At 38.6% G+C, this 13,464-nt stretch overlaps 1 protein-coding gene across 1 annotated transcript in view; it reads right to left on the reverse strand.

Moving 5' to 3' along the window:
* Positions 1 to 672: 672 nt before the first annotated feature.
* The window catches only part of anpeplb (alanyl (membrane) aminopeptidase-like b), a 28,529-nt gene continuing 15,737 nt past the window's right edge, over positions 673 to 13,464 (reverse strand). Inside the window, exons 14-20 of the mRNA XM_033635286.2 lie at positions 13,258 to 13,405; positions 13,002 to 13,090; positions 11,088 to 11,198; positions 7,816 to 7,983; positions 7,476 to 7,616; positions 3,302 to 3,365; positions 673 to 1,600 (exon numbers count right to left, since the gene is read on the reverse strand). Of these exons, the coding sequence (XP_033491177.1) occupies positions 1,454 to 1,600; positions 3,302 to 3,365; positions 7,476 to 7,616; positions 7,816 to 7,983; positions 11,088 to 11,198; positions 13,002 to 13,090; positions 13,258 to 13,405 (868 nt within the window). The 3' untranslated portion in view covers positions 673 to 1,453. The remainder of the gene's footprint in view (positions 1,601 to 3,301; positions 3,366 to 7,475; positions 7,617 to 7,815; positions 7,984 to 11,087; positions 11,199 to 13,001; positions 13,091 to 13,257; positions 13,406 to 13,464) is intronic.

Here is a 13,464-nt window from a genome sequence, read left to right on the forward strand (position 1 = left end):
CTCCGCCTTTAAATATGCACAACTTTGGGCCTTGATAAAATGTAAACAGGTGATTTATACAAAAAAAATTGTCCCCTCACAATTGTCATGAATGTTGAAATGAGCTATAGAGACTAAAAAAATTTTTTTGTACTAGGCTGTTAACATGTTTATTTATGCTGTAAAGTTGGACATTCTAAGATGAGGGTCTGTGAGAATTGACTATTTTGGAGCCAGCCTCAACCGGACATTAGAGGAACTGCAGTTTGGCAATTGGCCTTAGCTTTATTTTTCAGCCTTGGAGGTTGCTGCTTGCTTTCCAGTGCACAAGATGTCTACAGTTTGCCACAGCTTATTATTTTCAATTGTTAAATTAAAAGCATTTCTCTCTTAAATGTGTAATCATGCCACTATGTTGCAAAATTTCAGCAGTTAATGGATGTCCATTATTTGTTCACTCAAAAATAATACTCAGATATACAGTAATTACAGATTCTCTACACATATGTTCAGATACAATGGAAACTGTATACAATGTGTAGGGAGAGACTGAAATGGTGGCAGACATATTAGATATAGGTGGTAGGTTTATCACCAAAAGCGTCCCAAATTACCTGACTTCACCCTAAATATGACCCATTTTATTTTTACAAGGCAAAACCAATGTGACATTACAGGATTAAAGGACTCATATTTAACACAATGTCAATATTTTATTATTAAAAATACAACATACAAGAATAATCTGGTTTGATTACAACATAAATACACATGTAGATATATCCTCTATAACAAACAGAGACAGGTCTGTCCTTTGGCTGTGATTTGTGCAAGTTGTTGAGAAGCTGCTGTGGAAATTGCCAGCATCAAACTGCTGTTCTAATTAACTTGTGTTGAATCACTGGGTTTGTCCTCAGAATTACAGCTCTGCTAAGAGATAAACACCAGCAATGGAAGTTTCAATCCATTTTCCACAGTAAAAAGCTTTGATTGTAAAATCATTTTAATAATGGGCAACAGCAACAAAGAAAAAAGTAATTTTGGAAAGTATATATGATATATTTTTAATCAAACATAAAACTTTTACAAACATATAATTATACTGTAAAGTTGGCTGATGCTTTATCAGCATCATGTGCAAAAATGGCAAACGGTGGAGTAAAAAGTTTGTTCCTTTGACTGCTGGCATTGACTGTACTGTATAAATAATGTACATACGTAAACTTTTATCTTAAATGGTTAGTACTCTACTATCTATCAGACTTACATGCTGTCACAGTTCAGTTTGGTAAATTGTTTGGTGGGATATTGAATGTCTTATTTCATGATTCTGTTTTGGCAAAGTGAGACTCAGGTCTTGATTGGTTCTTGTTATTGAAGTGTATTTCGTGGAGGAGGAATGTCTGAAGAGTATTTAGCACTGATTCTGACTGATCTGTGAAGCTCTAAAACATTCAAATATGACATTTCCACTCTACAGAGCTGTTTCACTTTCAAACCACTCCAGTATAGCATCTTTGTTCTCGCTGACCCACTGGATGTTGACTCGGGTTTGCTCTATGGCCTGCTTCACCACCCAGGTAGCAGAAGCCAGCTCATACTCCGCTGCAAAGCGCTCCAGCTACACACAAACACACACACACACACACACACACACAGACAAACACACACACAGAGGTCATAACAGTGATGTTAATTGTTGGAAGTGCATGGCATTCCCCAAAGATAAAACGTGGAGGACAGACCTCAACAAGATAGAACGTCCTGATTACGAGATAAGATGTCCTGTTTATTTACTTTGGTAAGTGCAATGCATTTGCATAAATTGCAAGAGTAGCATTTTAAAGTACACAGCTGGCATTATTTTTTAATTAAAGATTTTTTTTGTCGTCAACAACTTATATGAAAAGATCAGAACCAATCAGTGTGTTAAATACTGGCTCGAGTGACTAAGCTTCACCCCTCCCCAAAATTGTATCTTAGGGCCCTGACACACCAAGCTGACGGTAAGCCATCAGTAAATGTTAGGCCAACGATAACCATCTGTTGACCTAGTTTTTGCAGTGTGTCCTTCCCCGTTGGTCCTTGTCAGCCCCCATCAACTATTTTTTTTTTCAGCTGATTCAGAATGTCAAATTGGCGTCTGAAATGGCGGAGGCTGTTGGTGAATGAAATCAGCTCAGTGCATGAGAAGAAAAACAGAAGTGACGAAAGTAAACAAACAGCTAAGGTCAAGAGGGAGTGAGACTATAACAAACTTGTTATAGGCGATGAGAATTTTTTTCACCCCTTACCTCTTCAGCAGAAACATTTCATGATGGTTTGTGTTATTGTTCACTGGCGCAGAGTAAATATGCTCTGTTCTTTAAACACTGAATTGTGTTTAATATGCTAACTAGCCTCAAGACAGTCTTCTGGTTTCCCTTTTTGAATGACGAATACAGACTACTGCCGTCTGCCCAGTGTGCAGAGCTATTTCCTCTCAAGCAGGTGCAGAATGTTCGTACTAGTTGGCCATCAGCTGTGGTCTTAAATGATTGCTTGGTGTGTCTGGGCCTGTGACCCATTTATATCTTATAAACCATAATGAGGCATGGCAGGGAGCATTTCATACTACATTATTTTGTAGGGCTGTGGGTTACAAAACCAGAATTACCACCTAGAAACATATTACTTTATTACTATGAACACAACACACACACACATTGTAGTTTACTTTGTGTCAATCCTACGTTCACCGTCCTGCTGCCACAAATACTCACCAGAGCACCAAATGTGAATTAAAGCAGTGAATATATTCCTACACTATTTACTCCAGTTAGTGTAATGTTTGCTAAAAACTGTGGGATTGAGCCAAAATAAACTACACTGTGTGTGTTCAAGGTAATAAAGTAACATGTCACCCAACATTGTGGCTCATGACTCATGAACAATAGAGCTTTGTGGCACAGAAGAAGATACGTCAGGCTGTGATACACAGACAGTGGTTCACTTGTTAGTAGATACAATCAGTGATGGTTTCATCTTTTTTTTTTTTTGGATTTGTTGACAATAAGAAAAACATAAAATATAACCAGCCTTGTCTTTTAAACTATAGATAAGAAATAGCTTAGCAAGAGAATTTGGAGTTTTGGTTCAGAGGTAAAACTAACATGCTATCATCATGACAGAGAAACCTTTGATATGATATCAGGGTGTATCTGGTTACTCATTCGATATAATCAGTTATTGGTGCGTGACTGGAAAGAGGAGTTTCCACCTGACCTGCCATCACTATATGATGGAATTATAATTTTGACATAATAAAATGTCAATAACTCACCTCTGCCAGTTCGAATTTTGTCGAGAACCTGCTGGTCACTCCGTCGATCAGTGCGCCTGCATACCTGCAGGAGAGCAGAGGCAGGCAGGGTGGACAAAAATATTAGGAACGGTTTCAGTACACTTCAGCATCACCAAGCTCAGCCTCTACATGACTTCAAAGCTGATTCAACTGCAGTCAAAAGCAGATTCAATAAAGACTTAAGATTTTAGGCTTCATGAAGGTAGACTTTAGCATGGGGTGAGAATCACCACCGGCACTACAATACGATATTATCATGATACTTAGGTTACAGTACAATATTATTGCAATTTTAAATGTTTCACAACACACTGAGTATTGCGATAACAGATATTGTGATTTATTACCTTGTTTTTCAACTGCAAATCATGTCCCCAAAAGAGAACTTTGTCAATTTCTGTTTTATTTAACAAGATAAAGTTTTCAGTCTGCTCATCTCACTTCAGTCGTTTTTATGGGGGGTAGGTGTAAAAATCAGTACCAGCATAGTATTGTGATATTTTGCATGGCAATATTCGATACACGGATGCCAAGTATCTACCTTTTATTATATACATTATTAATTTTTGCAAATACACATTTCAATACAACTTTTGCTGCTAGAATGGTAAAATAAATGACTTTCTCATCTCAAACTAGAGCAACACACGAAAGTCACACTGTAGCAAACACTGCAGACCTCCTGCAAAATGCAGCACACAAATTGGGGATTGTGGTTTTAACAGACAACACCTCTAACATGGGTGTTGCCATTCAGTCTGCGGCATACCTGCATGTAAAGTGTTTAGCTCACATGCTTAATCTGGCCTCACAGAGGGCGTTAAATCTGCCAATAGTTCAGTTTGTCAAGTGTATGCAGCATTTCTGACAGGTTTTATGATGCAGTTGTTCTGTCTGTCTGCTTTACATCACATTATACTGCAATAAAAATGATTAAAGTCAATTGAACAGACTAAAAAATTAATCATATGAGGTAAAACTGATGTTTACAAAGTTTTCCTTTTGGGAAATAATTTGCAGCTGTTATGTCTATATAAACGTGATAACAATCAGTTTAGCTTCCTGGTAACGGTACAAACAGTGAAGGATTTATGAAGGAGAGCTAATGATAAGCACTGATTAAATGACAAGACCTTTGTACTTGATGATACCATGTGAGATTTTTATAAGCCACTGTTTATTGCAGTCTGTTGTTTTATGGCAGTGCTTATTTATCCAAGTGACTCGACCACAGGTCACTTTAGTGTCAAGAGACGTCAGTAAACAACAGTCCACAGGCAAGAACGGACTCTCGGATCTTGTCTGTGATGAGGCTGTGAGCAGCAGCACGTCCATAAAGAAAATACAAACAACAGTTTTTTAAACTGGCACCTCATGGCCTTGGAGCAGGCCATGAAACAGAACTGTGAACCAAAAAACACACTAGGAAGCTAGTACTGTGATCAGGGCTGGACTGACAGATCCGTTTACTGGTAGACAGTGTGGAATACTGGTCTACAGAGCTGTGAGGTGGTGGAGGTTCTTCCCTGTCGACACCAACATCAAAATACTAACAGCGCTGTATTTTTGCATATCACTGCTCTATGAACCCACATTTATCAGCATATTTTCAATGATCATTCTATGTTATTTATCATATGGATGCGTAATCAGTGTTGCTAAGCTCCAATGCCACAGAACAGAGGAACCCTGATCATAATTTAGCTAAGCTAGGTTAATGGTCTCCTGTCTGGATGCAAATTTGCATTTTTTAGTACAGTGAAAGCATGACCCGCCCTACTCTACCTTAATCTGCCTCTAATTTGGCTTCTCATTCCAACCTTTCCAACAAATCTCAATCCTCTTGCCTAAACGTAGGGCTGGGTGATATGGCTTTAAAATAATACTGAAATATTTTTAGGCTGTATTGCAATAGAATACACTATATATAAACATATATATTAATATTTTGAAATCTCCTCTTACTGTGAACTACTAAAATACAAAATTATTACAATAACTACAATTGTAAAAATAAATAAATAAAGTAGCTACTGTCATAATAAAATTAAATAAAGTACTGTTATAATACAGTAAAGAACTGTTATAAAGTTAAGTATTGTTACAATTCAATTAATGAAGTGGAGCCACTGGTAGTTTTATTTTGAAGCACCTGACTCGGCCAAAAGTGTTGATGTTTTTACTGTGAACTTGAAGCTTCCTGTCAGCAGTTAGATGTTAGCCATTGGCAGAAACTTTAAGTGTTGCCATGGCGCCTTTAAATGTGAGGATTTATTTACCATGAGCTGGAAACAAACAAAGAGCCTTCGGTTCATATATTAATAGCTTTTGATGTGACTCAATAGTTATGGTGTTGAGCCCTGCAGGTAAAAAAACACACACTTCATCTGTGCACACTATCATGAAACACAATAAAATAAACTGTTACCATGGCGCTGATCAATGTGATGATTTATTCACTGTAAGATGGAAAAACACTAACAGCTCTCCAGTCCATTTATTAATGATATTTACAAGTTGCTATGGTGCTCCATGGTTGCAATATGCGACTAAATGCGAGCAGTTTGTAGCCCTGTAGATAAGACACACGCTTTGCCTGCTCACACATTATTGCTCAAGCAAGAGTGATCTGAATGGGTGAAGTGTGAGAAATGTGTGTGTGAAGTATCGTGTTTGAGCCTTTCTTTGTGTGTGTTTTGTTGAGAGGGAGCGAGAATAGGAGAAAGTGAGAGAACAGAAATGCCAAAACAAGTCTCATGCCGGTGGTTTTAAAAGAAATTACATGACCATTCATACTCGATGTTTCCAATATAATCATTTTATACATCCCACGTGGAACAAGCAGCAATACATCAAGTGTGTTCAATATATCACACCCTTACCTAAACCTAACTAACAAAGGCAACAAGTACTAGCCAATCAGAGGAAGAGTAGGGCGGGTCACGTCTTCCCTATCCTAGGAAACTCAAATTCACATTGTTGACCCATCTCTAAACTAGACACACAGAGATTTGAAGCTGCGTTTTTGATTTATATATACTTTGCCCATATGGGTGCAGTAGGACAACCTGAAAACACAAAAGGTGACATATTTAAAAAAACTTTGGGATCTTATAGCAGACGTTTAATTTATGAAAATCAGGTTAACGATAATTTAAATGTCTAACTACATTGTTTGTATATGATGATGTTTTGCAGGCGTTGGGTTTTGTTCTCCATACCTTACAATTAAATGCCCTTTTTGTACGTCAAGAAAATATCATGACATGTCACTCCTGTGCCACACACACCCACAGTGACTGGACTGTCATAAACCATTTAAACTCATGTCACTACTATGCACTTTATACTCACAACATAGTTATAGGCTGCTGTTCAGCACTTTGCACTTTACCTTCATTACATGCCTCATCGCTTAGAACAAACAAAATATGTCATCTGTCGTCAGTATTCTACCTCATATTGATATTGGCATTAGACATTATCCAAACATTTAATTTTGGTAACCCGACGTGACAATCTAAATTCAACCAAATATCAATGTCTAACAACATTGGCGGCCAGCTGAGATGACACCAAACGAAGGCTAATGCTGCTCTGTGTTTGCTGGAGGAGTCAACAGGCAACAGTTTGCTAACATAGATAGACGAAAGACATAGACCCCTCTACACATCATAAGTAGAATGGTAAAGTGCAGTTGTGCATATTATGACATTTAGTTGAGAGAGAGAAAGTGCAGAGTGCTATTAAAGTTAGCTACATCAACTTCACGAAATCATAATATGACAAATGTGTGTGACTTTTAGCTGCTTGAGGAGCTCTGTCCACATGTGGCAAAAAAGACTGATGGAGCTCTCCAGGGCTGTACACTATAAAAAGAATATTTAGCTCAGAGTTCTCATAATCTGACAGCTGTGTTAGGTTGGCTTCTCCACCCTGACTAACATATGTTCTGAAGTAAACCATGAATACTTGTAATTTTCTTGTAAATCTGTCGGAATAAAAATTGCTAAATTTAAACGTTAGCAAGGTGTCTTTCTTTTCAAGTCTCATGGTCCAACCAAATCTAACACAATCTCAAATACTTGTTCATGACTCAGAAAATAAACCAATAGAGGAGGCAGTAGATAGAGGAGTCCAAATAGCAACCTACCCCTGTCTGACGTAGTCCCAGTGTGCTCTGATAAAGTTCCAAGCCAACGCCTGTCCTGCCACGTTCTTGGCTATGTAGCTAATAGTGGAAGCAACATCCATCAGACGTATCTTCTCAGGGTCCAATGTGTACTCCAGGTATCTGCAAGATAAGGAAAGCATGGACTAGTTCTTCACTTAGTAAAAACTGTGTGTTTGGGATTCACCTATCACAGGTGTGTCCATTGTGAAAGAAGTTAATATGTCCACAGTAAAAACAATACTAGAAGGATGTTGCATGTGACACACTAGGACTTAATGTTCAGTCCTGGGTCTGTCTCACATGAGAATGTTGGCTTCACCTGTTGAGCAGCCAGATCTTCTTGGTGCAGGAAAGAGCCTGACGTAGCTGGTCTTTCTCTGAGGTGTCGCTGGAGCTCTGAAACTTGTCCCACGCAAATTCCCACTCTCTCTTCCCGCCAGCAGCCACAGCTTGGCAGTAGATTACAGACCGCAGGTTGGGGTGGATGCTGAGTGACACACACACACATACAGACACAGTCATTTTCCCTGTGTCTTTTTCAAAGTGTCTTCTTGGGCAAGTGCAAATGTATTAACACACTTCAATGCTTGTGTATACATTCATGTGTGTATGTAATAAGCACATACAGTATACACATTTAATGAAGGGTCAGTGGGCCTCATGCTACAACATTCTCTTCAAATGTATCTTAAATTTTCTCTTAAGTTTCTGTGAGGAGAAAAATAAGAGGAGTAAGCTCCAGATACAGTACACTGAACATTCTTAACCATCCAAATATGCTCTTACCCAGGTGTGCTGAATGATGAATCCCACTTTATCATAAGCAACCTGTTAGCATAGGTAACATCCCCAAAACACTATCTACGGGCAGGTATTGTGCCGTGTACAAACACTCTGACACATGCCCAAGAATTGGGGTGATGTTATCAAACAAAGGCTGTAAGAAGAAGACCTAAAGAAGTAGTTAAATCGATTTACTGTTAAATCAACTGAAACAAGGTCAGTGTGATTTTACAGAGTGTCAGTCACAACCAAGCAATGACCAAACATTTGTGATGATGTAAATATCATGTCAGCGGCAGTGGTGGTGGAGGAAGAATCCAGACCCTTTACTTAAAGCAACACTTACCTTTCTGGAAATTTTACACTTTTCTTTGTTTAGGTTAAAATGTTATTAATAAGCTGATGGCACACTAAAACGTGGAGGCCTCCGACTGACGTAACTGCTCGCGTAACATCTCCCCCCAGTTGGCAAAAGACAGAATATTGCAGAAAAGCTAACACTAAGAGAGAACTCGAAGCTGCAAGAGCTAAAACTTGGGTCAACATCGGCTGTAGCGTAGCCTTTGAAACATTAACGTTATCCTCCTTGTGTGTTTCCACTTACTAGTAACATTAATGTTAGCACTGTGACCGTATTCTAAAACTCATCAGTCATCACTGACTCCGGTTGAGTCTTAAAACTCCGGGGTTGCATTTGACTGTCTTGGTTGTAACTTTACACTCACCCTCCTCTTCCGTGTATCTAACGTTACCTTGCCAACGCCTACGTCTATCATAGACGTAATGAGGACGTAATGGAGGAGGGGGGAATAGGCCTTTAGAGGGAGGTGGAGTTGCAGGAGGAGGGGGATGGGACTTTGGAGGGAGGCGGGAGTTGTGGATGTGTGAAATGCAAGAAAGGTAAGAGTAGCTTTAAGTAAAAGTACTAATACTGTAACTGTAACTGTAACTGTAAAAATACTCATTGATAAAAGTCTGCAGTAAAATTGTTACTTAAATAAAAGTAATAGTAAAATGATCATCAAATAGATCTTTGTGATCTCTACAAATGTGCTCTGCATCAGGCCTGGACAGCCTAAGAATCTGAGAGTAGTATTTAAGCACATCATCTGAGGTTTTTTTTATAGTCTTGTGTTGTGTTCACACGCATCGTGAAAATTCCCATCGCATTATTTGCGCAAGTTTGATTGCTAGAATATTTTGTGTTGACTTGCTTTATATGCACAAATATCTTGTGTCATACGCACATAAAACCACTGAATCAATGAATGAACTTCTGTCGGTACGTCCTTAGCCCACAAATTAAATAATGCAATCATTATTACTTGAAACATGTAATGATCTAAATTTGATTATATGATATTCATGCTTTTTTTTATGTTTCTCAAAGTTAAAACTCATGTTTTCCTCATATTGGACAAACAATATGTGGACTGTGAAAATTAGATGTTTTTCATTTATCTTGGTAAGGGGTCTCTGGACAACTTTTAAAATTTTCTCTTCAGAGCAAAAATAAATATACACTGGTGAATTCCAAAATTCGGTTGGTACTATCAAAATAAGAATAAATCATAAATACAAACAAAAATAAGAGTAAATTTGTTTGTATATCACTTTCTGCATGAGGCCCAGTGTCCCTCTACTTTAAAGCTGCACTTGGATTCCAAAAGGCTTCAAAGTACAGAAGTGCTGAACTGCTTCACCAGACAAAAAACTGATCAGCATCTGGTTATAACGTAAAAAGTTTCTTGTTATACCAAGATATTTTTTAGAAGACGAAGATATGGTTTATTAAGGGGGAAATTAGATTCTTTTCACTCTGTTGTCAAATACGCACAAGCCCAAAATACACACACATGCACAAACAGGACCTACTGAATACATGCATTAAATGGAGGGATGTCGGGGCGTCGGTGGCTTAGTGGATAGAGCAGGCACCCCATGTACAAGGTTGTTGCTGCAGCAGCCGTTCGACTCCAGCCTGTGGCCCTTTGCTGCATGTCATTCCCTTTCAGTCTCCCCCTTTCACACTTGTCTGTCCTGTCAATTAAAGGCAAAACTGCCCAAAGAAATATCTTTAAAAAACAAAACAAAAATGGAGGGATGTAGAGCGAGGGGGCTACCTTGGACAGGCACCTTGAACAGTTGGGGGTTGTGTGCCTTGCTCAAGGGCACTGCGGCAGTGCCCAGGAGGCCGCTGGCACCTCTCCAGCTACCAGTTCACACTCCATATTTGGTCCATATGGGGACCTAAACTGGCAACCCATGTTATTGCAAGAAACTTTTCTTGTAAAAAAAACCAAACAAAAACAAAACTTTTTTGTTATTACCTGATGCTGATCTTTTTTGTCTTTTCTTTTTTTTCTTTTTCTGTCTTTTACTCTCTCTCTCTTTTTTTTTTTTTTTTTTTTTGCCGTGGCAGTTCTGTGCCTTCGTAGGCAGTGTTTGAGAAGGCAAACACCTTTCAAAGATCACGTTCTACATAGGTGCAGCAGTTTGTGATTTAGTATCGGAGCACATGTTAGTATAAAAATAGTGCCAAGTGCAGCTTTAGAGAGCCACAATGCACAGTGGTAACAACAGCCACCAACAGTTAACACAAAAAAGTGATTAAATGACACCTACCTTTGCTAAAACATTGCTGCAGAGTAAAACTACAGAAGATAATGAAAGCTTTTACAATGAGAACAATGTTATTGTAAACAAAAGAGTCCTGCAAGTTTCAGATCATTTCATTAGGTGTGAAGTCGTAAGGTAATGTAAAGTTCAAATTCCACATTAAACACACTTATTGAGTTGTGTACATACTGGTTAGTAGAGTTGCTGTTCATCCAGTTGGCAAACATCTTTGTAGCCATCACTATGCATTCTGGGAGTCCATTGGAACATGCCACCTCTATGGCAGTGATCTGGGTGTGCCTTGGAATAAAGCACAATTTTTTTAATATATATTATTAATTATTATATATTTTTAATTTTATATAATAAGTTGTATTAAATATGTTAAATGTAATGTGTATTGAGCGATGTTTTATTATGTCATGTTTGTGTACACCTGCTAAATGCCTCCTATTAGCTTTGCTTTTTTGTATCTGCCTCTTCAGCTGTCATATTTGAATAGTGCCAGGCTTTTTCACATAATAAAAATAATAATTTTAAAGCACTCAAGGACACCTTACAAGACACATTTAAAAAAAAGCAGCGATGTATCCATCCATCATAAAATCAGATAATTTAGTAATATACCATAAAAGTTAACAAACATCATTATTATGAATATTAGGTATAAAATCACCATCATAAAGTCATCTTCAGTGCAGGTCTCGATATGTGTGTCACCATAAAATCAAACTGAATATGCCAACTTGAAAAGGTGTGTTTTCAGACGGGATTTGAAAGTGGAAAGGGAGCCAGTATTGTCAATGTCATGGGGGAGAGAATTCCAAAGGTGTGAGGCAGATCAGCTAAGGGCTCTAGGGCCCATGGTAGTCAAGTGGATAGATGGTGCTGTGAGTTTGATTGCAGAAGAGGATCTAAGAGTATGGGAGGGTGTGTAGCTATGAAGGAATTCAGACAGGTACGCAGGGGCTTGATTATAAAAGGTCTTAAAGGTGAGAAGTTGAATAATGACATCAGTCCGTTATTCAACAGGAAGCCAGTGAAGTTTCTGGAGAACAGGAGTGATATGATCTATGGAGGGGGTTCTAGTAATGATACAGGCGTCTGAACTCTGGACCAACTGGAATTTATGAAGACACTTGAGAGGGGGACCATAGAGGACAGAATTGTAATCATGGAATGTAAAGAGTGAACGAGGATAGCGGCGCTGTGAGGTGTAAGTGACAGGTGAAGGCAATTAATATTTCACAGACGAAAGTATGCAGACCAAGTAACATTATTGATGGACGATGTACTGTCAAGGATGACTCCCAGACTCTTAACCTGAGGGGATGGATGGACTTTGGAATTGTCAGTGATTGGAGAGAAACAATGCCGTTCAGCCAAAGTGGATTTAGTGCCTACGAGGAGAACCTTAGTTTTATCACTGTTAAGTTTGAGGAAGTTGTATGAAATCCAAGATTTAATAAAAATCTTTGATACCAATGGTAGCTGGTCTCTCTACGTGGATATTATTTGAAATGGTATTGAAGGCTGCTCTCAGATCAAGAAGAATGAGAATAGTTAAAAGCCCAGAGTCAGCTACCATTTAGAGATCATTAGTGATTTTTACCAAAGCTGTCTCAGAACATACAGTTAGTTTATCAAAGCTCTTTTTGCTCAAAATGTATAGAAATGACACTGATGGTTTACAGGCTCTATACTTAACTATAGATATGGGTGATAAGTCATTAATAAGATCCCACTTCCACTGCATGTTACAGTGCAGCTCTAATCAACTTAACAAGTCATGGTTTGGTTTTCCATTTGCAAAAGTTGTGGATAGTAGAGTCATTTTATTCTTCATCTGTAACAACCCCTGAATTCCTGAGAGCTTCTTGGATGCATATATGCATGCTGCATATTGTCATGACATAAGTCCACACAACACATCTGTAATTAGTATGTGTGTAATTGATGATGTGTAAGCTAACAATACAAACGTACACATCTGTTCTGCATTGGTTCTCTAGAGTGGACTGTGAATTTGTAGAACAGTAAACTGCAAACATGTGTAAATCTGTTGAGGATTAACTGAGCGTAGTACAGCTCATCTGTCCTTACTGTAAGGAGTGATCCTCTGGGACTCTTGAACTGTCTGTGTAGTTCCTGAGAAAGTTATACAGGCCCCTAACCTGTTCCCGGAGGTATGCCTACAGGAAGAGAACACGCAGCAGAGTTTCAGGAACACACAAAGCAACATAACACTGTACATCTGCTATTTTCCAATACAGGACAGTTCGGTTGGTATTGTTAGAAAGCAAGATACATTTTTATTTTGAATATCAGAAGTTAAAAAGGATGTTTTAATGTCACATGCCTGCATGGGTCCATACACCTCGGAGCGGTCAAACATGAGAACAAAGTACTCAAGGTTCCTGACTGCTGATTCCCAGGGAAGGAAAGCTCTCTCCTTCCGAAGGAAGCGAGTTGAATTCAGAGCCAGAGTGACTTCAACAAGTTTGGCCCTGAGGCAACAGAGATTGGATTTATAAGATCAGGGAGGCAAATGAGCCACCAGCAAAAT

The sequence above is a fragment of the Epinephelus lanceolatus genome, chromosome 5, assembly GCF_041903045.1.
Source record: "Epinephelus lanceolatus isolate andai-2023 chromosome 5, ASM4190304v1, whole genome shotgun sequence".
NCBI lineage: Eukaryota > Metazoa > Chordata > Actinopteri > Perciformes > Serranidae > Epinephelus > Epinephelus lanceolatus.